This window comes from Epinephelus moara, chromosome 20, assembly GCF_006386435.1.
Source record: "Epinephelus moara isolate mb chromosome 20, YSFRI_EMoa_1.0, whole genome shotgun sequence".
NCBI lineage: Eukaryota > Metazoa > Chordata > Actinopteri > Perciformes > Serranidae > Epinephelus > Epinephelus moara.
This window is the reverse complement of record NC_065525.1, coordinates 11,573,633-11,586,882: the sequence shown is the minus strand read 5'-3', so window position 1 is coordinate 11,586,882 and position 13,250 is coordinate 11,573,633. Positions and strand designations below refer to the sequence as shown.

Here is a 13,250-nt window from a genome sequence, read left to right as displayed (position 1 = left end):
GCATGCCACTGTACCTCACTTGGCCCTTTAAAGTGAAGCCCGTGATGGTGAAGTAGTGTCCTGTTTACATAGATAATTGCTTTCGTCTTGGACGGCTCTACAGGTGTTTCCAAGTAACCAATTTGCATATTGCTAAGACGTTATTTTAGTTTGAATGAACAAACATTTATCTGCTCATGAGTTATTCTCTTAAATTCCAAAAATCTCTTAAGAAAAACCAAAGTCATTCTCAAAGGTTACATATCACCATTCCTCCAGGGCTACAATCTGAGGGCCCACAAAGCAGGGGTGGCCGTACTGTGATTCATGACCGTGTCCGTTGTAATATACAAGAATCAGTCTCCACTGCGGCCACCTTTTCTTCCTGTTGACTAACAGTGTGCTCGTGTTTGAAGAGTCAAGGTCACTGACAGAAGGCTGTTAGAGCAGCTCAGCTTTCATCTCCGAGACAGAGATGATTCTCCAGTCATGTTTTATTCATTATGCAACTGCCTCACCTTAAAACAAAATGTATTTTCTTGCTTTTGCATGAGGCTGCCAGCACAAACAACACAAATATGAACGGACAAATACTTTTGATCACTTAAGTATAAAAAACTGCAGGAGTTGGAGAACGCTGACTGAAGCAGCGTGTCTGAAGGTGAAGCCTGTACTGTAAGTGTCTGCCTCCCTCTAGTGGTCATAAGACAGGGGTCTCTATACTATACTTTATACACAGTAGTCCCTCAGTTAACAATATTGACCTTATAGCACCAAGACAATATCTGTTGAAGCACAAATGTTTATTAAAAGGACAAAATGAGACACAAACAGAAAAAGCACAAGAGCCAAGAATTGTAATTTGTCTTTATTGTTTAAATTCACCAAAAAGTTTTCTGCATAACTACATCCAACAGCATTCATTGTTGTCGTCACTGTGACCTCGTCAACACCCCAGTGACGATAGTGTGACATCATCAGCGCCGTCATGATGTCACAGCATCATGACGTGGCTCAAACGGCAGAAAAAAACTACTGACAGTCAGCCCATCCCAGAGTCCGTCGTCAATAAAAGCGTCTCGCCGCTACCCGTGTAAAGCACAAACATTGCACATCAACTTATAGCATAGCATCAAGTCTCCTTCTTTAAATTACTGCGTAAAAACCAAAAACCCACCCACCCCTCTCTTCAACATGGAGTCAAAAAAAAAAAAAGATAAACATGAGTGGAAATCTTTTCTTTTCAATCATACATGGCTTTTTACACTGAGTTTGATACTGTAGCTGCTGCAGATCTCCAGTGATGATGATGATGATGATGATGATGATGAAAACACCAATAGCACCGTGTGCACTCATAATGCTTCACTACTGTCATCTCATACCGTTGCTTTCTTTTCCCTAAATATCCACATCTAATATTTATCATGTGAAGGCCTGGATTTAGGAAGGGGGTTAACAATGTCTGAACTGGAAAAGACAACTTTTAACCCATGCTACTGCCTGGATACAGGCTTTGAATTCAATGTATGTAGCTAGATTCTATATGTTGATATTCTCTTTGGAATTTAAACTTGAAGTCATACATCTAGAGGCAGGGCTGTGGCCAGGATTGTAGAAATACTGAGGTGAAGAATACAAAGTCCCCCAGTGTAACCCCACCCCCCAAAGAAATTTCTGACCAGTAATCAAAGCAGTTTGAAAATTTTCTTTTTTCATATTTCCTATATCAATTTAATTGTTTAAATAGATTTTCTGTAAACTTTATCTCCTTATGTAACTGTCTTAAAATGCTGTTTTAAAGTTGTTGTTTTTTTCACCTCAACAGTCACTTTTAAGAATTTTTGAAAAATATCAAATTCACAGGTCATTAAAACCCTCCAGTTTAGCTACGGCCCTGTCGATGGATCCAAAAAGTGTATCATTATTTAGCTGAAAAAGGATATGCAACATTTTCTTTACTTTGATTATGCATTTACAATTTCAGGCTTGGTTGAAAGTAATTCCAAAATGATTTGTAGGTTTATAGAACCTGAATAAATCATGCTAAATGACAGCATTTTTGCATTGATTCCGCTCTTTTCTGCCAAGGTTTGGCCTCTTTATAAAAGTGCATTCATGTTTATGTTAAAGGGGTAGTTCAGATTTTTTGAAGTGGGCGTGTATGGGGTACTTATCAATGGTCAGTGTATTACATACAGTAGATGTCGGACGGCGTGCCCCCAGTTTGGAGAAGCAGGCAGGAATACTGACATGGAAGATAAGCAATGTACTGCTGTGGAGGGGGCAGCAACAACTCTTATTTTAGCCACCTAAATAATGGCCCATCTAAAAACATCAACATCAGTTTAAGTGTACGCTACATTGAGAGCATTTTCACTGCTTTACCCCGCTGTCAGACAGCAATTTCCGATGTGAAAATGTAGCCATACTGTCGCTCTCTTTTTAAAGCCCGACTCCATTGAGGAAAACAGTGATTTAACATCGCTGAACACAGGAGCTGCTGGTCTACTGCTGCTTTGATCAGTTAGTTTGTTTGTGTTATTGTGTGACTTTGGCATTTAAAGGGGTAAGTCTGGATTCACTAAAGTCACACAATAACACAAACGAAATAACTGATCGAAGCTATGGTAGACCAGCAGCTCTTGTGTTTACCAAATTAAAATTACTGTTTTTGTCAGTGGAATCTGGTGGATGTGATGAGACCACAGATGGGGAACTGAGGCTGTTAGGGGCTTCCGCATCTGGACAGGCTGTCTGACGGCAAGGTAAAGCGGTGAAAATATTCTCAATATAGGGTACACTTCAGCTGATACTGATTTTTCTGAAGTGGGACATTTTCTCAAGTGGCTAAAATACATTTCATTGCTTATCCCTATCCACAGTAGTGCATTATTTAGCTTCTGTGTCAGTACTCCTGCTGCTTCTCTAAACTGGCAGCGTGCTGACAGACATTTACTGTGTGTAATACACTGACTGTAGACACCATACAATGCCACCTAAGAAAAATCTAAACTATCCCTTTAATCTATAAGTACTAACCTATCTTTATAAATCTATCTATGCTGCCTCTCTATTACCTGCCTCATCATTGCCTAGCTAATAAACTCTCATTTGGTATCATTTGCCACTTTTAACATAACACTGTATATGTTAGCTGTTGTATGTCCACTTGGTGAAGTTAACATATGGCTATAATCTCCTTTAGTACCATCTAAATGATGAGGAGCCCTACATACAGTGTGCTTACAGAATTCCAGTTCTCCTCAGAAAAAATGAGGGTAAATATAATTTAGACTGTGACATTCTTTGTACTAAAAATTGCATTATTTCAACTATTATGGCTATATCTGCTTTGTTCAAACATAAATAATACTGTCAATGCAGGGTAAGATCTGCCTTTTTACTCTAAACGTTCTATCTGTCCCCTCAGTCATGTGTTATCTGTAATATTTTCTCTTTGTAATAGTATGAAACATGATGATCCAAATGATACTTAAATGTGAGTATCTTTCAGAAAGTCAAGGAGTTTCAAAAACAGTCCTCCGTTAACACTATGGAAATAAAAGGAAAATGGCATCAGAAAAATGTCAAGCAAAGTATCCCTCCCACATTACTTGCATAAATCTCTTCGTTAAATCATCTGCTATATACAGTAATACATATAATCGTTACATATATGGCTCACCTGAGCCCTCAAGTCTCTTGAACAGTACTACACCATAGTCCAATGTCCAGATATTCAACCCTCTCCATCAAGACCAAATGAACCAGAAGTCAAATTTCCGTATACAGTAGAATACAGTAGACACCTTTCAAGTAAAAGAACTGTTTTTCTAAGAATACTGGTGTGTTCACATATTTGGAACAGACCTGAGTCAAACCAGAGTTGAAATCAGCTCAAATTTAAGTCATCATAAAGAATATGTTTTTTTATCTTCTGCCTTTAGTGAGGGGTCAAAGAAACCCTGCAGCGGCTGCAAAGCTACAAAACACAAATCTGCATGTGAGTGGGATTTCAATATGAGTAGTTGACTCAGGTCTGCCTAATGATTATCAGACGAAAACTTCATAATCAGATGGTCGACAGAACATAGTGACTAATTCCTGTTTTCATTGCTGAATCTGATGAAGGAAAAAAGTAAACGAAGTAAATTCTTTTTAAAAGTACAGAAATGCCATCATAACCACAGACAACTAAGCCGCCGATTTCTCTGTTTTGAAGAATGTAAAATTTTTTTTGCATTGAAATAAGGTGAGTGAAAGAGAAACACTCACTACGTCTTTTTTGTACAGTAATCCATTGATAATAATCAATGCACAAAAGTAAAAGACAAAAGCACACAAATATCCAAAAACTGAAATTGAGACAGCTCAAGACGAGAGATTTTTTTTTTTTCCCTTTTCCTTAGATTTTTTTTCTCACTTAAGTTTAAAATACACATATTAACCAGCTGTAGAAGGTTTACATACAGTAGGAATTTGGATTCATCAAAAAAAAAGCACAGTTTTAAGTCAGTCCAGCTTTCCTGGCTTCATGGTGGAAATCAGAGACAAGTCCAGGATGGTCCAGTCCAGTCCAGTTCAGAGGAGGAGCAGACTACTGGCCATGGCTGAGGCACTACCGTACTGAAAACGCAGCGCTGTGTGCCATCTTGTGCTGGGGCAGATGGCAGTTACTGTACGATGATTGCTGGGGCAGAGAACTAGTTGTCACACTGGACTGTACTCACCCTGTTCATCCACACTGCACATGTGTGTTGTATCGCAGGGAAGCACAGTGCAGCTTCACGCAGCTCAGCTCAGTTCAGTTCAGCAGTGTGAGGGGCCTCTTGCTGTACAACGGTGGTCACCACAGAGGAGGCAGTCTACATAGAGATACTGACAAGGGGCCCAGAGGGGCCAGTAGGGGCCGGTGAGGCCAGGGGCTCAGGGAGCAGAGAGAATAGAGAAAGAGAGAGAGTTATGGCTGAACATTTGTGTTGGATTAGATTGAAGCAGAGCTTTGACCAGGTGAAGGGGCTTATGGGGCAGAGGAGTTGTGGAGGATGAAAACGCTCTGAGCTGCAGATGAAGCGGGCAGAGAGAGGACAGACGAAGGCCAGCCCAGTGGAGAGAGGGTGAGCTGGGGATAAGGAGGGGGCGGAGCGGGGGTCCACTGGTGATGAATAAATCAGACAGGAGGAAGGCCGGCTGAAGTGAAGGAGGGGTGATAAAGCTCCAGAGTTTTCAGTGAGGGGGACGTCCTCTGCCCATCCAAAGAGACACCTGCAGAAAAACACATTGAGCACATATGACTGACCCGCCCTACCATTACAGATTTACTGTAGCACAATTTTCACTCCGCAGCGACTATTTGTGTGTCCTTTCCACAAATACTTAAACAACAACAACCAAAATTGTCACAGGCTGATTTTAAGTAATATGTTAAAGGATTTACATGGTTCTGGATTATTAAAGGTGCCCTGTGGAGATTCCAAAAGGCATTACATGCATCTTTGAGACCTAACAAACATCCTGAGTGTGTTTCTTTCCTCATTAGTCATTTGCAGTGCAGATTGTTTTTTCTAATTATTACACGAAAGGTTACATCTCTGCTTGCTTGCTAACAGTCTTTGTCTCCCTGCCTGTGTTGGCGTACTGCCATGTTTTTTTGGCGTGTTACCACCATCTGTAGATCAGTGCGTGTACGTCCTTGTGCGTGAGCATGAGACCAAACAAAACAGTGACCCACTCGTAAAAATGTTAATCCATACTGCTAACAGTGGTCAAAACTCATTTCAGTAATTACATGGATTTAGCTTTTAGCTTTTTGAAAAAACATTTACGTAAAGATGAAACGACATTTGGAGAGTAACCAAGGTACTTTAGGGAAACAGACAGCTTGACGTAGCATGCTGTTGCTACCTAGCCAACTTAATGTTAGCTCTTTGTGGCTAAAAGTTGCAGATTGATTGATGGATGGACGTCCTGATATAAGTGGTTGAAAACAGTTGGCACTAGCTAACATGAGCACGTGTCATGTTTTGTTTTACAGAAAAAACTTGATTGGATTTTGATATAAGACATTATGTATTAGGTGCAAAATATGGACAGGGATGTGATCTTAAAGGGTTAACACTATCCTATCCTACTGTGACAGAGGACAGCTGGGTCAAATTTTATTTGCAAGTAATCATTTTAAGTTTCTATTTGTCACTTTCTGCATATGTAGAAGATTTCCCAGCCTGAATCCAAAATAAGATTCAGGCTAATCATGTAACTTGCTTCAGTTATTGTTGCATTCTGATATACAGTAGGTCGATAAGTCTGGTATTTTTTTCATTAACATCTTTGAAATAATAATTAAATACTTGAATATTTGCAGATTTTTCACTTAAAGTACTCTGCTGTTTTGAAGTATAAAGATATTTTCCTTCCACTCACGACACAAGCATCACAAGCAGTGCAGAGATGTTATGACCCACCGAGCTATCGGCTGTTTCCAGTCAGTGTCACAGCCAGGCGACTTCAGCAGATGGTTTCAAGATGACGTGAGTTCTGCGGGGAGAAGAGAAGAACTGCTTCACACACTGGTACACAAAGTGTTTGCAGCTTGTCAAGTATTAAACTGCATTACACAGGAGCTGCGTGTGTCTCACCGGTGTGTCGTTCCACTGCCGCGGCAGGTCTTCTGGCTCGGGTGGGTAGGACATCCAGGACGGGCTACGGTACGAGGACGGCGGTGACATGACAAAGTAGTCTGAGTAACCCGGGCGGTTGGCAGATATCGCGTAGACTGCTGTTATTGGGTTTCCTATGAGATGTGAAGATGAATTTAGCCAATGATTGAACTTCACTTAGCTACAGTCTGCACATCAGCACCTCACTGCTCTGTCATACCTGAGTAGGTGGTGATGGACTGGTCGACAGTGACAGCAGGGAAGGGGGTCCTGGACAGCGGCAGGTACGGGGCGCCGTTGTGCTGCTGAGCCTGCAGGTCTGAGGCCTCTGACACACGGGGCTTCAGACTAACATCAGGGGTGGAACTGTCAGCAGAGAGAAGAGACAGATGTTAACCTGATATTTAGTGCTCAAACAACTACTGAACAAGCTCCAAGAGATGAGGTCAGCTAGGATGTGGACAGTTACTAGGTCTAATAATGAGGACTAAATATTTATTTATTTCCACATTTTTGCTGCAATGAGGAGGAACAAACAGGTGCAATTTATTAAAACATGTAACAATTTGCATGTATAGGAGCTACAGTTTAGGTTTAGCACTGAAAACAGTGGAGGGTCAATGGAGCATGAAGCCCTGAAAGGTCACTGACAGCTGTGTTAGAGACTCCTAGGCTCTGATTGGTTGTTTTCCTTGAGCTGCAGTAGATTCTACCAAATGCCATTAGAGGCAATAGAAGGAGGAGGAGGGACATGACTTTTTTATAGACTGGCTATTTTATGTAATTCCTGGTAGATGTAGTGACAGTTTCAGCAAATATGACATGAAGTTATTTTCATACAAGTTATCAACAGTAGCTTTAAAGAGTAAGAAATAAAAGCAGATGAAATGTCAGCTAAAGTGTAAATGATGAAAGCAATTGATATTTCAATGAAACTTAAGGAGTCAGAGTGTGTAAGAAGTCAATAGCTGCAGTTTTGTGCCAAGCAGTGACGGCAGTTGAGAAGTCAAAATTAGCTTAAAACAAGCACACACACACACACACACACACACACACACACACACACACACACCAGAGTCTGTCTTTTTACTCGCATACCTCCTCCGTAAATATTAACCTCTCCAGGTACCACCACCAGGCTCGCCTTCAGGGGGGTCAAAGGGTGCCAATGACCCTGGCCTGAGGCCCAAAGAGGGGTTAATGCAAAGGTCTATGCACCACTGGTGGTGCTGCAGGGGGTGTAAATGAGTTTGGAAAATTTTGTCCCCCTGCCCATAATGCCTAAGGGTTGGTGTGACCACTACTATGACTGACTTAAGCTACAGACAGTTCATGCAGGAGGCGGGTTTACTCCTAATCAGAAAATTCTTTATTGTTGAATGCTGTCAGTTAAGACTCTTCCGTACAACTCTCACACACCTCAAGGGCCAGCCTCTCATAAGGTGCTGTGTAGCCTCCACTGGCGCTGTGTATGTAGCCACTAGCACTTGCGCTCAGCTGATTGTCGTTCACTTTAGTTGCAAATGGGAAGCTTGAAATATTCTTCTCCTTATTCACACTCCCCCCCTAATACAGAAGCTCCTATTTGAAGGCACAATTGCAGCATACTATCTTGCCATCACAGTTTAGCTCGTAACTTATTATGGATGGAGCCACACACTACATTATGAAATGCAAAGCTTACATATTTCTTTCCCATTTCAGTATTGCAAGTATTTTCGTGTTAAATGTAGTATTTTGATCACATATATGTTATTTTTACTTGAACTTTTATTGATTTTCTCAACAAACTGTTGAGAACTGACATACCAACAAAGATACATATGCAGGGTGAGAAAAAAGGACAATGAAAGTGCGAAAATTAAAATAAAGTAAAATGAAATAAAAAGATAACTAAAATCCACTTGAGTATTGAATAAAGGAAACATGAACCAATCATGTTGTTTCTGGAGTATGTCTCAATAATCTCGGGAAGGTGAGTATTTTACAAACTGTGCCCAGTATGACCTTCTACAATTGTTGTTCCTCATTATTAACTTCAGAATGATTAGACGCAGCTTCCTCCATGATGGAGCCATAGTCCCCTTTTCAGCTGATCTGCGTCCTTCCAGTTCATTGCTATCAGTCCCTTTGCTGTCATGCATCCAGTTGTTGATAACATATATGTTTAAATTAATCTGTTTCCTTTTTTAAAATATTTCGGAGGTTCTTCCATGTACAACTAGAGGGAGCTATGCACCACCAGTTAGACACGTACCATATTTATGAACCAGCGCTATAGACACACTATGTATGAGCTAATTACATTCAATACAGTATGTTAACCAAGGTCTGTAACAGACGGCACTGCATTGCATACTCATGCCTATTAAGGAATATCAGTATTATATAACAGGTTTTTTCACAGGAAGAAAAAGAGACAAAAATGTGGATTTATTTTTTGTGATATGACTGTAAATAGTTTGTGTGAAATGTTTTATCTTTTTTTTTTTTTTCTTTTTTTTTTTAAAGATATTTTTTGGGGGGCATTTTCAGCCTTTAATGGACAGGACAGACAAGTGTGAAGGGGGGAGAGAGAGAGGGCGTGACATGCAGCAAAGGGCCACAGGCTGGGGTCAAGCCCGGGCCGCTGTGGCAACAGCCTTGTACTGTACATGGGACGCCTGCTCTACCACTACGCCACGGACGCCCCATATCATTTTAAGGGTAAAAACAATATAATCAAGCGCTGTACTCGAGGCAAACATCTGGTCAAAACAAAACTCACATATTGTGTTAATGAAAACATGTATATTTTAATCTGCTACCATGAAAAACACAACCAAAAAATAAAACTATTTAAGGATTTAGCAACATCGGTTTACATTCTACAACTAGTAGAAAAATCCCAGTAGGCATTTCATACGCTGATTCTAGTATATTTGCACTTGATATATTTATTCTTACTATTTTATTTCGCTTTTAGTCCGACAAAAGTAAATAAAGGATCCAGTGTTTCCACACTAGGATTGTTTTCCTGATAAGAAGACGGCATTGCATTTCAAAAGTAAAAATTGCATAAAAAATAACTAATAATACATATTTTTTAGACTTTCTTTTTATGTGTGGTTGAATTCTCAGGGCATTTTGGGCACTTCTGACCTCACCATGTGAAAAATCTTAGTGATGTCCACCTTTCAGAGCTGCTCTGCGTAGACCACACTTTTCCATTTTCAGCGTATCAGGTTTTGTCATTATCCTTTTTTAACTCTTCTACACTGAAGCATCTTTTTCTGCATTGTAGAAATGCTAACGGCCGTACATGTTACACTACAGTAGAAGACTGGAGGACAGATGATGTCATTGCCACGACTCAGGACCATAAAGCATTATGCACACCGACGCCTCACAGTGCATACTAAAGAGGAATTAAAATGCTCCACTCGTCCTCCCTGAGGGTACAGGGGTACTGAAATATGACGAGCTGACTTATTAACTACTAACACAATTCTGTTGCTGGTTTTAAAGCAAGAATAACGTTCACACACACATAAATCTGATTTAAAATTAAATCAGCACTAATCAGAGGATTGTAAAACCAACAGAGCTGTCTCTGACATACAAAATGCAAACATTCAAACTCCTGAATCACTTCTAAATGATGTCCTAAATATCTAAATGTTTGCATTTTCCTGCAGTGTGAGTTTGTTCCTGTCAGTCTGCAGCACATCGCAGCTGGAACATGTTTATTTATTTTCTCACTTTGTCCACTAGATGGCAAACATGCTCCTCCATGCAATCCACACCAGCCCCAACAGTCAATCACTCTCTGCAGTGCTAAAGTGCCCAGCAACACGGTGCACACAGCAACAGCATTTAAATGAAGAAGCTGCTCAGTTCAAATGATGCAGACGAACATATGGGCCTGAGAGAGGGAAGAGAGAGGAGCAGATAGAGAGTGGATGTGGAGAGCAATCGGTTCAAATGATGATGAATAACATTCTGTATCTTTTTTTTTTTTTTTTTTTTTTTCACCTCTGTATCTCCTGTACACTCGCTACCGATAAATTATATATTAATCTGATACAGTGATTAGCCCCAGTGCTGTGTTTTGATTGGCTGCCAGATCATTCAGGAATGCTTTCAAATGCCATATGTGAACATTTGCTGTGAATCTCAACAGCACAGTGGACGCTTCGCTTCCTGGTTGGACTTCTTTATATTTTTTAATTTATTTTCTCATTCAAGTGTCTGTAGTTGTCTATATTTGTGTGAGTGTGTGTGAGGTACCGTCGTAATGAGGTCCCAGGTGGTGGTCCTGGTCTTGAGGGGATCAGTGGCGGGGGAGACCCAATGCCCATATCAGGAAGCTGGGTGAACCGGAAACCCTGCAGACGCCACAAATATAACTTAGACACATAGTGAACTAGCATCTGGACTCTACAGAGTGCAAAATAAAATAAAATAAAAAAACAACAACAACAACAGTGGAAGGAACAACAAACAAATCTCGACAAACAAAGAGGCCTGGAAAATCAGTGTCTGATCAGAGTGAAACAGAAGATAAATACAGATTCGAGCTACATGAGGCTTGTTGTTATTTGTTGGTGGGTGTTCAGTCCTCAGTCTCTTTAATCTGTGTAAAGCTTCTCCCTTGCCGATCAGCTGTTGGCAATGTTCACACCGAGAGCACTTATGACAGCTTTTCTGTCCAACCTCTCTGCACAAGTCCGTGTGCAAACATTTAAAAGGGTCTAATGAGTGCTTCAACAATTTAAGGATGTTAGTTAAATAACATTTGTGTTGTGTTGTGTTGTGTGGCCCTATCTACAGATGAAAATTCAATGTGTGCAAAAATGTATAAAAGACCTGAATATGCATAACGTGACACATTATAACGTGATAACTTTTGTTGTTATGTGAAACTGATGTTTAAATGAGGAAATATGGCTACATGACTGTGCTTGGGTTGAGACATGGCAAGATTTTGCTGTTATTGAGTGCAGTGGATAATATTGTAATAGCATGCGCACTGTGGGCCTACACTAAGAAGGATTTTAACAATTCTTTGTCAAAATCAGCAGGGAGAGGCATGCAGAAACAGCTGTTCCTAAGCACCCCGCCATGTCGATTGTGTGGCGAGAACTGTTCAGAAGTTCAGTTCTAAAGGCGCTCTGCAAGTTAAATGTTTTTCTGTAAGTGCTCTGATTAATAAACGTATCTCATCAGTAGTTAATTAGAGGAGGAGATGAGCAAATGCATCCAGAAATATCCACAATTTTCCTAAAATATCAGTAGTCTAACTGTGCTATGTATTGACTAATTATTAAAGGTCATAGTGTGAAAAATTTTATGTTATAACAATAATCATGTTATGATGTGGAATGTTCATGTCATAACAAGACAAATACTATATTTGGTATAAAAAGAAACTGATACTGATCAGTTCTTTTTCCTCTGGTATGGCAGCAACCTGGTTGCTATAGTTACTTTGCATACAATGATTTTACATGATTTTACAACCCTTGATATGCTCATAAAGTATGAGAAATTGCAACAAACCAAGAAGTAAATCAGCCTCACATGACCCTACTGATTAAGTAATTAAAAATGTAACATTCTAACCTCATTAAGAGTATTTATTTATATTAGTTTTATTTTGATATCTCTGTGCTTCTATTTTACAACTTATTTATCTAACACTGGATTAAATGCCTGTGTAATACAAAAGGTGTCAATTGGAGGTGAACACAGAGAATAATTTTTCAACTCTGCAGTTCTCCTCAGATCTTTGCAGTGTTTTGGTGCCTTTTAGCTAATTGTTTTGTTATTTCAGCTACAAACTTTAATGTTTTGGTTTACTCGAACAGCTCTCAGCTCTTGTTTCCAGCAGCAGCAGGCAGCAGAGTTGGTGGAGACCAAAGCAGAGTGAATATTGGACTTACATTAATTGATGGACACAAACATGGCTCCAAATGATTGCTTATGTTATTCTGTTTCAACAGGATTTGTTAGCAGGCACTTTGGTGACATCGACTATATACAGTCAACAATTTTTCAAAACAACTTTATAAGGTTATAATATGTAAGTAACATCTTTACAGCTTGATGGCTGCCCCAAAGTGCCCAAAAAAATCAGTTATTGCAGATTTAAGTACATTTCACAGCTAATATTTTATTTCATTATTTCATTTTATTTGTATTTTAGAATTTATTTTATTTCATTTTTAAGGCAAAAAGACAAAAATAACAAAAGTCAGTTTTCACTTCTGTTCGTGTCTGGTCTATCAGGTTAAATGCGTACTTGTCAAAGGTGTACATTGTGCCTCTTTTCTGCTTTTATCATATATTTATTACCCATTCTATAATGTCATATGTCGACATATCCTTGCCTATTCTCTCCATTGACATCTCACTGAATGTTTTTTATGCAACTACTTTCAACTGAAAATATTGTTAAAATGGTAAAAAAAAAAAAAAAGAAAAAAGAAAAAAAAGAAATAAGTCTACCGGCTATTGTTGGATATTTTGTGAGTACCAAATGAAATTCCATTCGCCTCTATTGTACTGGGTTGGAGGCATTAATGTGAAAAACAGATATCTCAACACCTTGACTCATAAAACCCAAAC

The 13,250-nt window shown here is 39.5% G+C and overlaps 1 protein-coding gene across 1 annotated transcript in view; it reads right to left on the bottom strand.

The window, feature by feature from the left end:
* Nucleotides 1–857: 857 nt before the first annotated feature.
* Nucleotides 858–13,250, bottom strand: part of kiaa1549la (KIAA1549-like a) — a 132,361-nt gene continuing 119,968 nt past the window's right edge. Inside the window, exons 20-24 of the mRNA XM_050074267.1 lie at nt 10,911–11,008; nt 6,862–7,007; nt 6,621–6,775; nt 6,447–6,519; nt 858–5,247 (exon numbers count right to left, since the gene is read on the bottom strand). Of these exons, the coding sequence (XP_049930224.1) occupies nt 6,490–6,519; nt 6,621–6,775; nt 6,862–7,007; nt 10,911–11,008 (429 nt within the window). The 3' untranslated portion in view covers nt 858–5,247; nt 6,447–6,489. The remainder of the gene's footprint in view (nt 5,248–6,446; nt 6,520–6,620; nt 6,776–6,861; nt 7,008–10,910; nt 11,009–13,250) is intronic.